Source organism: Sinocyclocheilus rhinocerous, unplaced genomic scaffold (genome assembly GCF_001515625.1).
Source record: "Sinocyclocheilus rhinocerous isolate Xijiao unplaced genomic scaffold, SAMN03320098_v1.1 scaffold1169, whole genome shotgun sequence".
Lineage (NCBI taxonomy): Eukaryota > Metazoa > Chordata > Actinopteri > Cypriniformes > Cyprinidae > Sinocyclocheilus > Sinocyclocheilus rhinocerous.
The window spans coordinates 491,538-512,261 of record NW_015650322.1 but is presented as its reverse complement, the minus strand read 5'-3'; the positions used below and the strand labels follow the sequence as shown (position 1 = coordinate 512,261).

General features: G+C 37.1%; 1 protein-coding gene across 3 annotated transcripts in view; it reads left to right on the top strand.

Annotated features, from left to right (window-relative positions):
- Positions 1-20,724, top strand: part of LOC107711654 (BTB/POZ domain-containing protein 7-like) — an 81,968-nt gene that overhangs the window by 18,493 nt on the left and 42,751 nt on the right. For 2 of the 3 annotated variants that reach the window (XM_016516668.1, XM_016516665.1), the window contains exons 1-2: positions 14,779-15,050; positions 18,318-19,442. In XM_016516668.1, the coding sequence (XP_016372154.1) occupies positions 14,969-15,050; positions 18,318-19,442 (1,207 nt within the window). In that variant the 5' untranslated portion in view covers positions 14,779-14,968. Of the gene's footprint in view, positions 1-14,778; positions 15,051-18,317; positions 19,443-20,724 lie in introns of those variants that run through there. The other variant, XM_016516666.1, reaches the window with a different exon arrangement.

The following is a 20,724-nucleotide window of genomic DNA, read 5'->3' as shown; positions in this document are numbered from 1 at the left end:
GTTTTTAGTTTGTTTGAATTTTCCCTCTTTTCCTCACTTTCCTTCGCTTTTAAATAGCTTAAAAGCACCGTGCGTATTTTACTTTTACTTTAGAATTAGCGGCAATTCTGCGTCAATTGCTTGAATGCAACAACAAAATACAACGTCAAACTCACTTTAGCCTATATATAGGGATATAATGATTCACTCAACTCACGATTCAGTTCGATTCACGATTCGATTCACGATTTTTTTTAACAAAATGACATTTAAGACAAATTATAAATTAAATGTGTCCTTTTATTATTGCTTGGCCGCGGTGGGCAAGTGACGTAACCGGTGTTGTGGCTTAACAACGGTTTCACCGTCAGCACCGTCTATCGCGGCAAGCCTATCAGGAATCAAATTACTTGTTATAAAATTACATTTCGATTCTGCTTCTCGATTTCTGTATGCGCATTTTTTGTGATTTAAAAAAATTCAACTGCACAAAGTAACTCACAGAAATGTATAGATGCATACTGCGGTAGAAAAACAAAGATATTTACAAAATATGATTAAGGTAAGCAACATTATACAGCCATGATGTTTCCCTGAATATCAATATCAACAAGATTACAATGTGACACTGATTTTATACAATAGTATTTCAATAAACAAGAAGTTAAAATTAAGTGACTTAGATTTTAGATAAAACATTGACTGTTTTTGCTCAATTTCGCTGATGAAAATAGTTCCGATCAAAGCCACAGCAGAACTGTTGTGTGTCTCCGAGCAACACACAGCGGTGTTTCGTTACTGAATGAATCCGTAATTGAACGAATCGAGTGAGTCAATGATTCCGTGGCCCATTCATAAGGACAGTCACTTGCCTCGTTTCTGAATGAATCAGCCGTTTGAATGAATCGGTTGAATGAATGAATAAATGACTCACTCATTAAAACAGACATTTGCCGCCACCTACTGGTGGTTTAGTCATATTTAAAAGTATCATTGCATTTTTTCAACATTTGTATGTTTAAAAAATTATGTAAAACATTAATCTTATAAAATTATTTATGCATTTGAAATTTTGCAGTGTAAATGCATTTATGGCACCTCAGGTTCATCAAACTGTCTGTAAATGCATCTAATGCCACTTCAGATGCAGCTTCTGTTTCCTCAGCAGTGGAAAGATAACAGTGTTAATACTAATTTCATTTGAATGGTAACAACTCTACAGTTTCTTATTATTCTAACTGAATTAATTGAAACAAAGTAAGAATTTGATGTAAAAGATGACACATTTAATAAGGTTAGGGGAAAAAAATCACCATTTATTAACATAGTTGGAATTGACATCTGTTTTGTTACATACAGCAACTCATTTTAAGTGAACTATTTCTTCCTCTTTCCAGTCACAGAGCACTTTATTTTGAGAGTTGTATAAGTGAGAGAAAATCTGTAATTTAGTCCAGATTGGGGGAATTGTAATGTTTAATAATTTCTTTTATTATGTAAATACTTTTTGCATTGAAATTTGCATAGATCTTTGTTTGTATATGCTGTCAATTATAGTTCTTAGAAAGAAAATCGAAATCGGCAAAAATCGGTATTGGCAGGTCACACTTCCAAAAAATCAGAAAACTGAATCGGCCAAGAAAATTGCAATCGGTGCATCTCTAATGGCAACGTGCATCTGTGTATGCGATTATTTTGGAGATGCGTTCCAATATAATTTATCCTTATTTAGGGTATAGGACTATTCTATTTTGATCTGCAGTTTAATAAGTTAAACAGAAAAAAAGACAAAAAGTAGCACTGCATGTGTTTTTGAATATTTATTTAAACAGACTGTATAATGATGAAAAACCACAAACATGACAGGTATAATTAAAATACGCAAATTCCTTCAGCGCACATTTCAGTGCAATATTTTTTACAGATTTTTTAAACGGTGTATACAATATAATTATGTTTAATTAAGCTGAGATATAGCACTATAAATTCTTAATTCATTTGCAACAATATATTGACTATAAAGTTTTGTCGCAAACGGGTGAAGACATTCTCAGCTCGCCCCTCAACATGCACGCGTTCGGAGTTTCGGCAGCCCAACACTGAATATTATATTGTGGGCGTTGTATTTTGATTAATAAAATAAAAATTATAAAAATTACAATACAAAAATGAAATTTCCTCCGAACTAGTAGGCTACCAGAAAGGAAAAAAAAAAACTTTGTGGCAATAATTAAGACCAAACTGAACATGGTGTGTGTTTATGGTGCATGTCGGCAATGTTGTCTCGGCGGGGGCAGGGCATTGTGGAGGTGGGGCTTAGCTAGACGATATTATCGGATATCGCTATATTTTTAAATGCGATTATCGATAAGATATTTTTGACATATCGCCCAGCCCTAGTCTGAATGAATATATGCATTTGTCTCTTGTACAACAGAAGTATTTTGCCAAGACTGATAGTCTAGTAATTATTTATTCATTTTGATCAGTGGTACTTTACAAGCTTCAGCTGTCAGCAGTTCAAAACAATGGAGGACTAGGAGTGACTTTTAAAAATAAAATGAGAATAAATTTCATTTAAAAAAGGTTTATTAATTCATTATTTTATTCAACCACATTTTAAAACATGAATTAAATGATCAGTTTTAAATGTGAGAGTACGAAGTTATTTTAAATTGTAAATTTATTTCACATATTACTCTTTTTAATTAAATAGCAGTGCAAATATTGTAAGTATTTAAAACTATTCACGACAGTACCATGACGTATGCGTGTGCATTCCTCTGCTTGCAAACAAGGCGCAGTGCATCCGGGTTCTACGTCAGAACGCCAGCTCCTGCGTCAGCAGCACCACATGCATGTGTGGTACTCTCATGAACGTACGTCGAAGACTGACATGGAAGAGAAGAAATTGTTGAATAAAGTCGTTATTTTTGTTTTCTTTGCGCACAAAGAGTATTCTCGTAGCTTCATACCCAACCACTGATGTCATGTGGAGTATTTTAATGATGTCCTTACTATCTTTCTGGGGCTTGAATGTGGTAGTTGTGTTGCTGTCTATGCAGGGTCAGAAAGCTCTCGGATTGCATAAAAAAATATCTTAATTTGTGTTCCGAAGACAAACAAAAGGTCTTACAGGTTTGGAACGACATAATTTTTGGGTGAACTACCCCTTTAAATCAATCTATTTTTAAGTGTCACTCCTAGTCTTCCATACACAACGGTCTGGAGTCATTTTATCAGAATGGAGCTTCCAAAGAAATGTATGGAGGCCAAATCACTAAATTTAGTCCAGCTGATTGTGGAAACAGCAGCAGAAAGCATAGAGGTGATTACGTAGAAAGGACACCATTCATTAAGGTAATTGTCTCTATTGCTTACATTTCTTTCTGTCTTGGTGTTCTGGTGAAGAATGTAAGTTGAAGGTAGGGCTGTGCAATGAATCGCCTGCGATTTTGAACGTGATTTTGTGTAGCTTGTCAGTGAACTACGGCTCTGTGTAGTAAATGCCGCTCCATCTGAAAGCACGTGCTGGAGATTTACTGCTAATCACAGGAGCGGCTTTACTGACGAGATGCGCATGAAAATCGCATTCGATTTTTTTGCACAGCCCTAGTTGAAGGAGAAAAATGGATTTCGATAGAGTTCATATTGTGCGTTTCACATTTGGTTTAGATTTAGCTAGTGCAAAAGAATCCCACACAGGGTTCATTCAGCCCCGGTTTTGTTTAACATTAAGTTCATTTACATGCACTTCAGAAGTTTGAATTTGGACTAAAGCAATAATTTTGTCTATTTAAAATGTCATGCATATGCTTTAGACTGACTGAAATCCTACCAGCCTGGTTTTTGCAAAGCTGAACTATTTAGATAATGCAACTGTAGCTTGACATCATCCAGTAATTTTAATCCTTCAAATATTAGATTTATTCATTGTGTCATGTGTATTTGAACAGACGAATGAAGACTGTATCTTAACTGTGCAAAACCCAGCAGTAGCTTGATTATAACTACTCATGTAAACAGACTTACTGTCTCAGGGTGTTAATGAAATCAAGTGTGTCATGTTTCGTTAGTCAAACATTTAAATTTAGGTAGAATACATTTTTGCATAAGCATCATTCCTGTGTTAAAGGAAGCACGTCTGTCACACACAAGGTCTGACTGATGCGTAGGACCAACAATGTTCTAACCACAGACAAGCTAGCTTCCACCATCATATCTTGTGGCTCAGTCAAACATTTGTGTGATCCGGGAATTCCACACCATTCTCCCCCTCCTTTCCTTATTCTCCTCCTACATTCATTCATGCATCACTGAAAGGGCCATAGGCTGAGTCTACTGGGAGTGCGAGCTGATGAAAGCCCTTTTAAAAATTGAACAGTGATGGACTCTTGCCAAGGAAGGGGACCAAATTGTACAGTTTTTCAGATTTCTGCTTTTTCTTTATAATTTATTATATTCGAGTGGCTTAAATCATTGAAAATATTTAGATACAATGGAAATTGAATTATGTGACCCACTGTGGTTTTGCACTCTGTAACGCACAACAGATATTTAGACTAATTCATATTGACGATGATATTGCAGCAGACTCATTCATGTTGTCAGCTGAAATGGCAAGGGGTGGTTTATAAGTATTAGCTATAATGCTCGAGTCAGTGAGATGGTAGATTGCGGTATTGATCAGTTGGCCTCTCATTCGGTCCTCCAGTTCTCATCTGTCCAAAAGTGTGGCACTACTGTTTACCTCAATCACCATGATTAGATAATCCCAACACCCTTCAGCTAGGACCAGCACTCTTCCTTGATGGCTGTGTAACAAATAAGGAGTGAAAAGATGGGGGGAAAAAACACCTATAACTTAATATAATTTTCAAAATTCAAATTCAATCAAAAGCTGTCTAGTTTTTATTTGTTTTGAATTTGCTTAGGACACCAAAATGAGCATGACGATATTTCAAGCCCAAGTGCTTTTTTTCTGTTTTATTTATAGTAAAGACAATTTGAGTGTCATACTGTCATATGAGTTTGGAGAAATTAATGAAGTCAGCGTGGCATTTCCCTTTTACAGAGGAGAGACACCGATAAAGCTGCTTAGATGAATGGAAAAATAAGCACAAACAGGAAGCAGGCCAATTTGCCAATGAATGCACAAAACATGCATAATTGTCCTTCTGCCATGTGTGTGATACCAAGAGGTTGTTAGAGTAAGCTAGTGAACAGTTCTCATGTCATTGGAATTGTCCTTATGATGATACTATTGAGAAAAGTCTTTCTTTGTCATGCAGGCTGTAATTATTTTAAGACCAAGGATTTTAAATATTTTATGCCCATTAAACCTGAAACTGTGCATGATCTTCTAAAGCTAATCCCATGAAACCTACCAAGTAATGCCCAGATCAAGTTTCACCCCAACACCAAAAAAACAACAACAAAAAAAAACAAAAGCCTTTCTTTGCATAAAGAAAATGTAATCTGCTTTTTGACTCTTTCCATTATTTTCTAGACCGTAAAACACATTTACCCCCAATTCTCATACTACAATGTGTATGGTATTGTTTTCTCATTATTTTTATGATGATTCTCTTTTTTTATTTTTTTTAACTGTACTAAAACTTTTAAATTAACTTTTGCAGTTTAAAAAAAATAAAGAATTAAGAAGCAGTATCACAAATACCTAATTTATATATTAATGGACTTTACAGTTACAATAATGAGAAGTTGGGGGTAAAATAATTTAAATTGTCCGGAAAATGAAATATTTCTTTTAATTTATCTTTAGATGTATTTATTCTTTCTCTTTGTCATCATCTATCAAGACTGACCAATAAACCACCGATGCTTTGCCTGCGAACAGCACTGCATTATTTAGGACAATGAATGAATGCAAAGAATGATTACAGGGAAAAGCTATGGCTTATGTGTTTGTCAATTCTCTCCCTGACCGCTGTGACCCAAGCATAATGAACATCATCATCAGTCAAGATAAATCCATATTAATTACATTGAAGTTCATGTCTAAGACAGTTCTCATTAAGGTTGGGTACCGTTCACATTTGAACCGGTACGGTACTGGTATCGGTACCTGAATTTCGGTGCCGGTACCCAACGGTACCTTTTTTCTGTACTTTACTCTCTGTGTAATTACAAAAACATTTATTTCAGTGAAAAAATAAGTCCAAAAGTCTCAATTTCAACATTTTGAACAATAGGGCCCTACAAACTTTTTCTTTTTCTTTTTTCCCCCCCAGAAATTCTTGTTTTATTTTTTCTGAAAATCTAATGAAGGTGTTAAACATTTATTTTAAATCAAATGAAAATTAAACCCTTTTATTTTTTGGCAAACAAACTGAGGTTTACTGTTGAAATTAATACATGGAAGAAAAATTGTGTGAATATTCCTTTAAAACATTTTTTGATGGGCTAATAATTGTATTATTTTTTTTCTACAGTTAAGGGATTAATCTGGTTGTAATATTTATTTTTATCATTTAATTTTTTTATTTACATTTGATAGAAAATGGAACATTTAAAGATGTACATTATACTGTACAAAAGTAATACAAGAGTAATATATTTTTGTTACATGCTAAATGGTACTTTTATTTTGACAGGTTGACATGAAGTTTCTGTGTGTATACAGTATGATGATGCTAGTTTTCTCAAATGAAACGGTAAAATTCTCGTGAAGTGACTCTCACAGCAGCTCTGGAGATTAAGTTTTTGTGTTCATGCCGTCATATAGTGAGCGTCACGCGTGCTTCAGTATTTGTGTAGTAAAAAAAAAAATGTTTCCACACTTCAGAACATTTCGGCTTGCCCTGTGTGTTGTTTGAACGAGTTGCAGGGGTGACCTCACGACACAGGGTTTCTCTTTCTCTCTCTGTAGCGTATGCGCCCAGATGCATTCTCAGGTACCATCTCATTGTCTTGTGCTGGTCTGACCTTTTAGGACCTAATTAGATGTTTTATGAAATTGTATTTGCTGAATCTCACATTTTGAGGGCGGGTTGTGGGTCAAGTGTTGTAAGAAGCATTCCTCAAGCTCCCTCCGGAAAAGGGCGAGCCTTGTCTGTCAAGGCAGTGTGTCTTCTGATGAAATGTCACGCCGCCTAATCATCAAAAGAAGCAGTCTGGGGCAGCATGCTGGCCTTCAAGGGTACTGGTCTCCTTATGTTTCACTCAATGAATATTGTTGGATGTGAAGGATTAAAATTTGATTGCATGGTGTTTTCACTCTGTTTTTCTTCTTCGCCCAGCTCTGATGCTCAAATCTCTGTGGAATTCCAATAGAAAAGCAGGACAGGGTGGACCAGACGACCTTACAGCTGGCCTGGTGTGGCTTGGCTCTGTCCACGCTCATTAGTTTCACACGAGCCAGACCGCCACCGCTCACAGGAAACTGCCACGGGGTGCCCGTGACCCCTCCCCGCCCCCCATCTCTGTCTCCCCACCTCAGAGAGAACTAGACACCCTGGAACAGAGAGCCCTTTATACAAGTGATTTTCAATGGACGTTGCTTATGCTCAGTGGTCTGGTGAAGTGTTGTACCCCAAACACATTTAACTTTCTTTCTCAGTCTCCTTACTCTCATGCTACCATGCAAACTGGATGTCATTGGCTTTCACGTGTGGCAGTGGAATTTGGGTGCATGTTTATGTTGAAATCAAATGGGATATAACTGGTCCTCTCCAAATGCAACAGAAGGAAAATGGCACTTTCTACAATGTCTGTTTGTTGCTATTGGGTCATGGATATGCAGCTATGTGATTTGGATGAGTAAAGTGATGTAAGAGCTTGTGCCAGCTCGGTTCAAGGAATATTCTGGGTTCAATAAAAATTGTTTAATTGACAGCATTTGTTGTCTGCATAATGTGAATCACTGCAAAAAGTTGTTTTGACTCATTTCTTGTCTTTATTAATCAAGTAAGATTTATTTATTTTTTTTTATAAAAGAAAAATTAATTTTATTTTATTCTGCTAGGTTGCATTAAATTAATCAAACGTCACAAAGACATAATGTTTCATAGATTTCTGTTTGAAATAAATACTGATGAATATAAAAAATGATCATGGCTTCCACAAAAATATTAAGCAGCACAACTGTTTTCAATATTGATAATAAGAAATGTTTCTTGAGCAGCAAATCAGGATATTTGAATGATTTCTGAAGGATCATGTGACACTGAAGACTGTAATGGCTGCTGAAAATTCAGATTTGCTATTACAGGAATAAATTACATTTTAAAATATATTGAAGAGTTATATTTAAAAGAGTTATTCCACAATATTGCTATTATTAAAATTTTACCAACCCCAAACTTTTTAATGGTAGTGTACATTAGTTCTTCTGTTAAATTGAGTATCTTTTGAACTTGTCATTTTTACGGTTGTTTTAATATTTAAGGTATTTCGTCATCATGGCAGCAATGTTGTCAAATTAGAACATGCAAAAGTTTAGTAAGTGATTCTGCTGTTCCCTGCTAAAATCATGTTAACGGAGATATTGTTTAAATCTTATGTCGGTACTATGGAAAAAGTGAGTATTTTAAGTTTAATGGATTGGTCCCGTTTAACGGCATTATAAGAGCTTCAGTGAAACCCTGATTTTTGCTTGTAAAAGGAGGGCCACAAAAGCTGTTGATTGAGCTAAACTTTTATTGAACCTGTATTCCTTTAAGGCACTGTTGCAGTGTCTGAAGCCCTTTTTATGGTGTGCTAAGTTGTTTTGTGTAATGTTTTGGTGTATGAACGTCTTTTTATAAGCATTGCAATGCTGCTTTGTTTCTAGCCACAGGGCCTGATTTAATCCGAGTCCACAAACACCCACCATATGGGGCACACCCAGCCGGAGTGGTGATGGCAGGCTTTTTCAGGGGAGGATCCACATAGAAACCCGTCATCTGATATATTAAAGGGGTCATATGATGCAATTTCAATTTTTCCTTTCTCTTTGGAGTGTTACGAGCTCTTGGTGCATAAAGAAGATCTGTAAAGTTGCAAAGACTAAAGTCTCAAGTAGACTTGTGCCGGTATTCGGTACTTCTTCATATACCACAGCAAAATATACCACAGCAAAAACTATAGTCTGAGAAAGTTCAAAATATCGTGATAATACCGCATACCGTGATAAAAGCATTAGCAATTAATCGCAACATGAAAATTTGATACCGGCATATCCCTATTTACAAGCATAGATAAAATAAACAGTAGTATTCAGGTACAGAAAGAGTTGTTTTCTGCAACTTATTGCACTTAACTTTTTAACATCAAGCAGTTCTCTGCTATATGCGTCGAACTAAAACTTTGACCTTTTGCAGCGTTTTGATTTAAGTAGCCTATTATTAAAATAGCACACCTCGCTTTTCAGACCGATGAGCTTTGTAAAAATCGACGCGTTTCAGAAAGGCGGAGCATAGAGGAGAAACAATAATGTACAGTATGTGGAAAATAATGTGTTTTTTTAACCTTAAACCACATAAATATATTTTATTACACCAAATACACAAAATAATGTTCTTTTTAGCAACATCAAATGACCCCTTTAAAGCTGAAGAACAACAGAATCACCTCTCTCTGCATAGCATTTAGGCATAGGCCGAGATGAAGAAAAATCACAGTGTTTCAAAGGCAACGCTTGACTGTTTCAAACATTAAGAGCCCATTCAGACAGCCTGTCTGAAACAGGTGCTTCTGTTAAACACTGACCTTTCTTTATCAAGCTGATTCTCATCCTTCTAAACCAGAGAGGAAAAAAAACATTGATCAAGGATCAATTTCCCTATTCCACTAAAGTCGATGTAAGAATGGGAATGAAGCTGGGACAGAGGCAGCTACAAGGAAAACCACCTCTTGCAATTGATGAACGAGTATACAAACTGATTTATATGACCCAGTTTGAAGTTTGCTGATGCACAGGGCACACATTTCTCGCTGTTTCACTCTGCTGTCTCTTTTCTTTAGATTTGTAGTCCAAATAAAAGAAAACGTTGTCTTTCTGAAGCTTTAAATGTTGTTTTGGGTGGAAGCATACCTAGATGGTTTGAAAACCTTGAGGTGCATTATTGATACTTTCCCCTGCAGCAACGGTGCAGAGGCTCCCTATTGATTTGCCTAATCTGGCAAAGCTGCTCCACTCTCCTGCTTGCTTACATAACTGCTGTCTGTGTCCGTGCCTGCTCTGGAGCTCTGCAGCATTAAAGAACTGTTCATTTATTCCCTCTCCATTCCTGTCACTCACGTTGAGAGACAGTTGTTGCATCGGACACTGTGATTATCATTTTTCACTGCCGAGTGTTTATAATGAGCCTGCTGTACCTCAATGCAGGCCTTATCCTTGACTAATGTTTTTAGTACTTTAAAGCAACTTTATTAAACACTGCACAATGCACAGCTACTTCACCTGATGGAGGGTTCGGCTGTGCTGACTGCTGAGTGAATACAAATTCAGCAACACTCTTCAAGTTCACAGTGGCAGTATTTTCGCAGTAATTGTAAATTAGATGTGTTCTCCAGTGGCTGAGTCTATCTGTTTACGCTTTGCTGGAATGATGAAATATGTGATAAACTGTTGCTTAGCTTTGCACCTCATTCTCTAAAGATTTTCTTTTGACTGGAGATTGCCATTTCCTTTTTTTTTTTTTTTAGTTAAGGATGTGACATTTAGAGTCCTGTTTTAGGGTTCTCTGCTTACAGTACCAGTAAAATAAGCTGTTGGACAGGTGAACACATCAAAAACTTTTTTCAAGAGCTTGTAAGTCTTTATCATTAAGGTCACTGGGGATGTCAGAGACCACCCAACATATAGAGGGTAAAATATATGTAAAGTATATAAAATGTCCTTAATAGCATTCACATTTAACTTCGTTGGTGTACTTTAGTTAGGCTCTTAATTAACTTTTTTCCCCACACTTTTGTTTTTTGGACCCTAATGTTACTGTTAGGTTTTCCAGTTCTAGTTTAAAAAAATAGCTATTATTATTATTATTATTATTATTATTATTATTTAATAGTAATAATTATAGTTGCTATTACTTTTTTATAGTTTATTTATTAATAATAGCAACTATAGCAATAATAATAATAGTTGCTATTACAATTATTATTATTTTTTTATTATTATATTATTAAATAATTACTTTTTACTATTATTTTTTATTATTAATAGCAACTAAAGCAATAATAATAATAATTATAGCGTCATTGTTGTTGTCATTAGTATTATTTTTATTATTAAACTAGAAAAACCTAACACAGTAGCACTGGGGCAATTATTAAAACAATGATTGTTGTAATATTAATAATTTTCTATCATTGCATGCCATTCACTTTGTATAATATTGTGAAAAAAGACACAAATATTTGAAATTAGGCAATATCAAAATAAAGTGAACCTGCAGAGCTCTCCTTTCTCATGTTATAAATAATCCACACAGTGGACATTAAGCTGAAACCGCTGTAATGGCATTTCTTGTCGGTGTCAATCCGAGATGTTCAGGTCTCCTGCCACAGTGGCTGGCAGATAAGCAAAATTACCTGCCACTTTGCAAAACATACCACATTGGATGGTGGCAGGTTTTAATTTCATACCCTACATATCATATCTGCAAAATTGGAATAATTTCAAGGACAAAGGTCAGAAGTTAAATGATAACCCTTTTTTGCCAAGTTAACTTTTTTTTTTTATATTAATGCCACAGCGCTTTGATGTTGAAGATCCAACTAAAGAATCTGCTGTTTGCATTAAAACTGCTGCTTTGATGTTGCGAACATTCCAAACACAGCGTGAAAGAGACTAAATGCCAAACATAAGTCTGCGATTACATATGCTTGTCCCTCTGATGTCACTGCGAATCATAGAAATGGTGACCAAATATGTATAAGTTTGTTTGCTCTAATTGCTCTAATGACTGTTAAAGGGTTAGTTCACCCAAAAATGAAAATTAGCCCATAAATTACTTACCCTCAAGTCATCCTAGGTGTATATGACTTTCTTCTTTCAGACGAATCCAGTCGGAGTTATATTAAAAATAGTCTTTGATCTTTCAAGCTGTTTCATGGCAGTCAGCGGGTGTTGCATGCTTCAATCCAAAACAAGTTAAATAAAAAGTGCCCATTTATAAAAATTAAAAAAAAGTGTCTCACACGGCTCCGGGGGGTGAACAAAGGCCTTCTGTAGCGAATCGATGCGTTTTTGTAAGAAAAATATCCATATTCAAAACGTAATAATCACTTTAATGTAGCTTGCCTGCCCTGTTGTAAAGGGAAGCAGTTCCGGGTGGATGACCTCTGAGGTCAGCGCTGCGCATGCGCCAGTGAGTCTCGTGAAAACCAACGTTTGGTAACGGGATCAAAGGAAGCAAAGTTTCCTTACTTTAGCAAAGGAAAACCAGTCTCCTCTTGGCTTATATCAAAATCCTCCGACATTCTTCTTTACAAATCCTCGTTTTGTACTTCTAATTAGTGACCGTTGTTTTGTTTTGATCTCTACGCTGCGTTTCCGCGTGCTTCACTTCTGAGCGGCGCATGCGCAAAGCTGACCTCATACATCACCAGCCCGGAACTGCTTCCGTGTACAACAGTGAGCGCAAGCTAGATTAAAGTAGGGCTGCACAATTAATCGAATTTCTAATCACCATTACAATTATGGATGCCACAATTACGTAATCGTTCAAAGCGGCAATTAATCATTCACTTATGTTATTCTGCACACTTAAGATATGTTTTTTGCTTTGTACATGTTATCTTAAGGGTTTTTCCATTGTTTTAGATTTAGTATAACATTATAATACCATTCATATTTTTACTTTTTTATAATTTAAAGAAGAAACCAATCCGATGTATATTTGACATTTGAGGCATAATACTATAGAAAAGCACAAAAGGTTTTTCAGTTAGTGTTTTCAGCTTGTTTATTTTCATAAAAAAATATGGCATGCAGTTGCATCAAACAATGGTATCAACATCATTCAATGTAAATAGTGATCATCGTAATTAATAATCACAATCACAATTACAATAAGCGACAATTATGATTTTTTGTCATAATCGTGCAGCCCTACATTAAAGTGATTATTACGTTTTGAATATGGATATTTTTCGTACAAAAATGCATCAATTTGCTACAGGAGGCCTTTGTTCACCCCCCGGAGCCGTGTGAGACACTTTTTTTTTATGGATGGGCGCTTTTTATTTAACTTGTTTTGGACTGATGCATGCAACACCCGCTGAGTACCATTAAACAGCTTGAAAGATCAAAGACAATTTTTAATATAACTCCGACTGGATTCGTCTGAAAGAAGAAAGTCATATACACCTAGGATGACTTGAGGGTGAGTAATTTATGGACTAATTTTCATTTTTGGGTGAGCTAACCCTTTAAGATGGTGCCTACTTAGGCAGAGTGGCAGGTGACTAGGTTTTGGAAATAAGCTTATGTTTATTACTCTTACAAATTTGACAATATATTTTAATATCCAAAACTATTTGATTTAAGAATTTTTTTTTAATTAACTTAACTTATTTAAGCTGTTTTTGAAGCAGCTGTCAGAATATATTGAAGTAAAAAAAAAAATGATAGTGGTCACTTAATGAAGTAAGTGGCTGTATTTTAGCAAAACAGGAAATACAATTTCTGTAACCTCTGTGCAACTGAACATTCATAGAAATGGGATTTCCATCAGCTGAATGCACATTGGAACACATTTCCACTGTAGACGGCTTCATTCACACCCTGTCAGAGGAAAGCAGTCTTGATCGCTCTGACCTCTGGGGATTTCACAAACAACTCCGTCCAGTATTGAGCCAGCAGATGAGGGATCTGTGATTTAGCGCACATGCAGTGGGCGTCTAATCGAGGTTTAGCAGTGTATGTAAAGCTAAAGATGGCTTTGTCTGGTGTTCTTAGGCTTTGGCTCAGCCTGGAAAAATTATTCTCTTTTCAGCCCACTCTCAGTGTCACAAGTGGGGGATGTAAAGCATTTATGTCTCCCCAAACTGTTATGGGCTCCCCGTATGAGGAGTTCCCAGCAGCGCAAGGTTGGAATGTAATATGAAACATAAATATCTGGATGGAGCAATAGCTCTTCAACTGGATGCAGCAAAACCCAGTCTTCCGCCTCCCCAAGAAAATTCATATTTGGCAAAGAACTAACAGTATTCAATTTGTTGCCAGGTCAGTTCAAAGGAAGATGTCTGGATTTCTAGAAATTATGCGTTGTGCCGATGGAGTGAAGTTGTAGCCTTGAGTACTGAAGGCCAAAGCAAGGTCACAGGCCAAAATTTGGAGATTACAGAGAACTAAAAAGAGATGTGAAGTACTGTAGCCAGTTGTGCCTCTGTGTCAGATTGCATTAGCATGACATCAGTGGGAGGGTTTGAATAAATCAGAATCCTCCAGCAGTATTGTAATGGTCTTCAAGAGCAGAAGTAAACATCAAAGCTCTGCTTATGTAGTCTGTTTGGTTTGCTCGTATTGTTTGTTTTGTTTGCCTTCCTTTCAGATTAGAACAAGAACAATTCAATGCCATTTTACACAGTTGATTGCTTTTCTTTAAAAAATAAAAATAAATCAAGATTTTTTTTATTTATTAATAATTATAATTATATATAATTGTTGATTATTTTTAGGTAATAATTAGAATTGATTACAATAATTGTAGTATTAATTTTATTATAAATATTATAATAATAAAATAATTCTAATATATAATATTCGTAAATATTATAATATTGAGATATTATAGTGTAATAGTATATTATTATATTAATCTTTTGTTTGTCCAGATTCCATGACGTTCCATCTTGTTGACGTTTAATGTATTCTCTACCCCCACCTCTCTCTCTTTCCCAGGAATGACGGACATTGCTGCAGTGTCGCCACATTCATATAGGTCTGATTGAGCAGAGCCGTGAGCTACTCAGTGCGTCAGCGCTCGGACGGAATGATCCAGCAGGGTGACTAAGAGGAGAAAGAAGGGGGGAGAGGATGGGTGTGAATGCCTCCAGCTACCCTCACTCGTGCTCCCCTCGATTCGGGGGTAACCCACAGACCCAGCAGACCTTCATAGGTAAACTCCCATTTCAATACTATTAAAGAGACATTTGTTGTTCCTAGTTTAGCAACTATTGTGATCGATAACAATAGAAAAAGTGCTGACGGTTATGGCTATTACATATTTTTCCGCTTTCAGATGGCATATATCAGACCCAAATTCTCTGGACTACATTGCAATATGATGATGATGTTTTTTCCTAATACAAGAAAAGGAAATCTCTCTCAAAGACTGAAGTTCCCCTTTGACTAGAATATAAAATAGTTCTACTTTTAAAAAAAACAAAACAAACCAAAAACAAAGAACAGTATTCATGTTCAGAGGCAGTTCAACAGCACAGAGAAATAGAATCTCATTAAATTATTGACTTCACCAGCTGGGACAGTCTTCATATTCTTTCACTGTAACATCTTGTCTGTATTCATTTATTTAAAGGCTTGGAAATTGTATCACAACTGTCAGCAGTTGCTTCGTAGTTTTTTTTCCTTCAGTATCCCACAGAGGCTTTAACGGCATATTCTGATGTGAATATTTTCATGACTTTGCTGTCTTTGAGATCAGTAAAGTAATGGTGCTTTCAAAATGCTAAGCCATGCATGACAGTGGGCCTACAATGAGAAATGGAACATTGGATTGAGACATAAAGTGTCGTCAGGGAGATATTAGCCATGCTGGGGAGGACATTAGATGACTTCATAGTTTCCTTTTTTGGCAGGTGAAAATTTAGAGATTTAGAGGGGGGAAAAGTTAAAAGTGCACATTAAGTGGTTTGGGGATACATACTTTCCTTTTTGAAATTGGAATTGTTTATGCAATGCTACGTCAAGAAATGATGTTTTGCATGCACCGTTTAAAAAATCCAGCTTTTTGAATTTGTTTTAATTTCCAATTATTTTAAGCATTGTCACTCTACTCTTTTAAAAACATCTCATTCCAAAATACCACTTAAATTTCTCTAGAGGATGAATTTCTTTATTTCTCATAGTCTCATCTTATTTTATGCCTAATTGATGTGAAGAGATGCAATTTAAGCTACTCAAGTTTAGTTCAGTTTTAGTGCACAATAAATGGTTTGGGGATGCATACTTTACTGTTTGAAAGTTAAATGTTTATTTGCAGTACTCCTTCAAGGGATGATCAGAATATATGAATATTTAAAAAAGGGAATTAAATATTTTGAATTCATATTAGGGATGTTCATTTTAACCAGTTAACCGACCGTAAGAATTTTGACCGATTAATACAATCAGTTAAATGGTTTAAAAAGTCATTTAATTATTAATTTTTTCAGTAATTTATCAAAATATTTAAAAAGGTTTGCTGCATGGTTAAAATACGCTACGCGTATAAAAATGTGTTTTTTAGGGGGGGAAAAAACACAAGTCGCGTATAAGTCACATTTTTTATTTCATTCAGAAATGCCTAATGTCGGGCGCGAAATGTTTACAAACATTATAATAATTTAAAAATAACATATTTTAGAGCTGTAATCGTGATACCGTGAAATCGTGATATTTTTATCTAAGGTTATCATACCGTCAGAATCTCATACCGGCCCATGCCTATTTCCATATTTGCGATGTATTTGAATGGCAAATTATTATTTATTATGTACTTCACTGGCGTTCCAATATCCACGTAAAACAAATGTTTTGCATAACATCACAGCGGTACTGTGATAACACTTAACGGCACAGATTTTACTTTTTTTACTACATAGTTTTTTTTCCATATGTTTGACTGACTTTATTTTGCAGTGGAAGAAACTACTCCTTTTAGTCCTAAAGATAATCTGACTTGTAAAAGGTTTGCCTTTATTTGTGTACATTCACAATAAAAACAAATCTTTGTGCTTTAGTAAAATAAGCCTAAAGAAAAACAGGATGCCGCTTTCTGCCGTCTGTTTCCTTTTGCGTAGCACAAAAATGAACCGAAACTCTGCATACTAGGCTACTTGTTGCACAGTTTTTCTTTCATTTTCTTAATTTATTATTTAAGTAAAAATATGTTTCTCGTATAGGCCTATTTATTCATTATATATATATGCTTTATTATGTTTTTCTCCGCTCGCAGAAGTGCTGCAGGTGTGTGATGTGATATGAAGACCATGTGAATCCTCATGTTCTGTTGTTTGCTGCTTTTTGCACATGTAAAATGAATCCCCGGGAAACAAATGTTAGTATTTTTTAACGGGTCTTTTTACTACATAGTTTTTTTTCCATATGTTTGACTGACTTTATTTTGTTATGATAATGAACAGGCTGCATTGTCAAGGTAGCAAAGCTTAACTGAGTGCGCGCATGCGGCGCCGGCGCAATCACTTGAATTTTTTTTCCTTCTAACAGTAGAAGAAACTACTCCTTTTAGTCCTAAAGATAATCGAAATTGTAAAATGTTTGCCTTTATTTGTGTACATTCACAATAAAAACAAATCTTTGTGCTTTAGTAAAATAAGCCTAAAGAAAAACAGGATGCCGCTTTCTGCCGTCTGTTTCCTTTTGCGTAGCACAAAAATGAACCGAAACTCTGCATACTAGGCTACTTGTTGCACAGTTTTTCTTTCATTTTCTTAATTTATTATTTAAGTAAAAATATGTTTCTCGTATAGGCCTATTTATTCATTATATATATATATATGAGTATATATACAGTATATATAGCCTAGCTTTATTATGTTTTTCTCCGCTCGCAGAAACGCTGCAGGTGCGTGATGTGAATCCTCATGTTCTGTTGTTTGCTGCTTTTTGCGCATGTAAAATGAATCCCCGGGAAACAAATGTTAGTATTTTTTAACGGGTCACAGACACTTATCCTTTCTAATTTAATTCAATTCTAATTTAAAATAGTCTTGTCGGTTAACGTTAACAATCGGTTAACGAGTGTCGGTTGTCGGTTAGGAAAAATAAACTAAATGAACATCCCTAATTCATATTTAAATTTCTATAGATTAAGTAAAGTCTTGTCCACACATATCACTTAAATTTCTCCATACAATAAATGTTTTTTTTGGACTGTTATAGAGACAATTCTGTGAACTCAAGTTTAATTGTAATTTTTGTACTCTCATTGCATTCAATTTACACCATCAGTCCAATGTCATTAAAAGTAAAGTGTATTTCAGATTTGTTCTGAAGCACTTGCAAAAAGCAAAGCCCTGTGGTGTTGCACTTATTTGGAATAAACATTAATTATAATGTCAGCAGACATCACAATGCATATTTTCCTGCTGACAATTTGAAGGCTCCCAGACTCTTACACAGCGTGTTTCTTTTCTGTCACCAGGCGCCTCCTATGCACCACAGGGTTATGGCGGCGAATCCAAGCTCTACAGCCTAGAACATGGCCCTGAAAAACCTCAGGACAAAAAGAAAAAGAGCTCCGGTTTGGCCACGCTCAAAAGGAGATTCATTAAGCGACGCAAGTCTAGTCGGTCTGCCGATCATGCGCGGCAGATGCGCGAGCTTCTCTCGGGGTGGGACGTGCGCGACGTCAATGCCCTGGTGGAGGAGTATGAGGGCACGGCAGCCCTCAAAGAGCTCAGTCTGCAGGCGGGCCTAGCCCGCCCCGGGGCTCGCACCCTGCAGCGTGATTTAGCCACCCTTTATCAGCACAAGTACTGCACTGATGTGGACCTGATCTTCCAGGATTCCTGCTTCCCAGCACACCGAGCCATTCTGGCTGCCCGCTGCCCATTCTTCAAAACCCTGCTTTCGTCGTCGCCAGGTTACGGGGCAGAGGTGTTGTTGGATGTTGGGACGGCAGGCATGGATGCGCCCATGTTCTCCTCATTGCTGCATTACCTCTATACAGGTGAGCTGGGCTCGGAGGACGTGAGGTTGCAGAATGTGGATGTGCTGGTCAGACTGAGTGAGGAGTTCGGTACGCCCAACTCCTTAGAAGCCGACATGCGAAAAATCTGTGAGCACATGCCGTATTTTGACTCTCTGCTTAGCTTCTCCTCGGACTCTGAGCTGGTTGATGCTTTTGGAGCAGGTGGACCTGTTCCTAGTGGCGTGGGAGGTGGAAACGCAGGGGTGAACCACAGCTCGCCTGATGAGGAGCTAAGGGCCCACAAGGCCGTTCTTTCGGCGCGCTCGCCCTTCTTCCGCAACCTGCTGCAACGACGCATCCGCTCGGGGGAGGAGATCACTGAGCGAACTCTGCAAACCCCTACCCTTATTATCCTCGACGAATCCATCATTCCCAAGAAATACGCCCGTGTGGTCTTGCACTGCATGTACACCGATGCGGTGGACCTTTCGCTAGTGCTGCGCGGGAGCCCTTCTGAAGGCAGTCTGGGTGAAGTTCAGGCACTGGTGGCTGGGAGAGGGTGCATGAGTCGGGCCGAAGAGGCCATGGAGCTCTACCACATCGCCCTCTTCTTGGAGTTCAGCATGCTGGCTCAGGGTAAGTCTTGATGTCTCTTTTATCCATTTTTTCTAGTCGTTCTCTTTCGCTCCCCCAGCTTTGTTTACTGCCTGATTAATTCACAAGCTGTCAAGGGAAGACCGGAGGAATAGAGTGGGGTTGCTTTAGTTTATTCGCCTCATGTTGGGATTGTTTGTGAGAGAATCCCATATGTGCCTATATGTATTGAGTTAAATAGAAAGGTCTTGCAAAATGACCTCATATTATTTAATAAAATAATACAGAATTATTAAAAAGCATTTTCAGTTTCAGTTTCCGTTTTCAGCCAAGTGCATCCAGAATTTTCGGTTTCAGCCCAGAATTTTCATTTCGGTGCATCCCTAGTTTTTGATCAAATAAATGCAGCCTTACCAACCCGAAGAGATGCACCAATCGATCGGCCAGGGATCGGAATTGGCTGATTTTCCTCATGATCGGCCCGGATCGGTGATCGGCCGATCAGTCTCACTTCTTTCCGATTCCGAGCCGATCCGTTTTGTTACCAGCGGCACAGGCAATAACGTCAGCTGCGCATTCTCGCTCTCTTCTCTCCGACGACCCCTTCTCTCTCACACACGTCTCATTCGCTCTGGTTAAATAGTGCTTGTATTGCGCATTATTTTAGTCATTCCCGCAGGTTTTGTGCTTACACCATAGTGGAGCGCACACAAGCCGCACTCAGTCTCAAACAGCTTGTGACCCACAAATACAAAAATGAGTGGCTAACTGCTAAAACGTTCAAATACATACAAAATTATGTCAAAATGCCCGTCTTGGCAAGTATCCAGTTAAACACAGTCAGTTTTGGAACGTTAAATAGTTGAGAAAGAGAACGCATGTTGTGTAACATGGGCCTGTTTACACCTGGTCACTTCATGCGTTTTTTTCTGATCTGATAGCTATCCGATCGTGAAAAGACCAGGTGTTAATGCCCTCCGAAACGCATTCGAAACGGATATAAATCCGATCGCTCAAACCACTTCAGGAGGTGGTCTGGGCCGCATTCCAGACGAAACTCGACAAGTGTAAATGCATCTGGTTGTTGAAACCACATATGTAAATTTTATTCCTCCCAAAATTATAAAATAATAAACATGTGAGAGCGTGTAGGGCTGTGCGATATGGGAAAAAAAATGTGTTGACTGTTGACTGTGAAACAGTAGACTTTAATTATATGCATTTATGGTGTGATTACTAAATTTCCGTGTCAATCCATGTTAATTTTTTACGGCGAATAATGCGCTGTCACTTTAATTCAGCGCGTATAGCACAGCAGAAATAG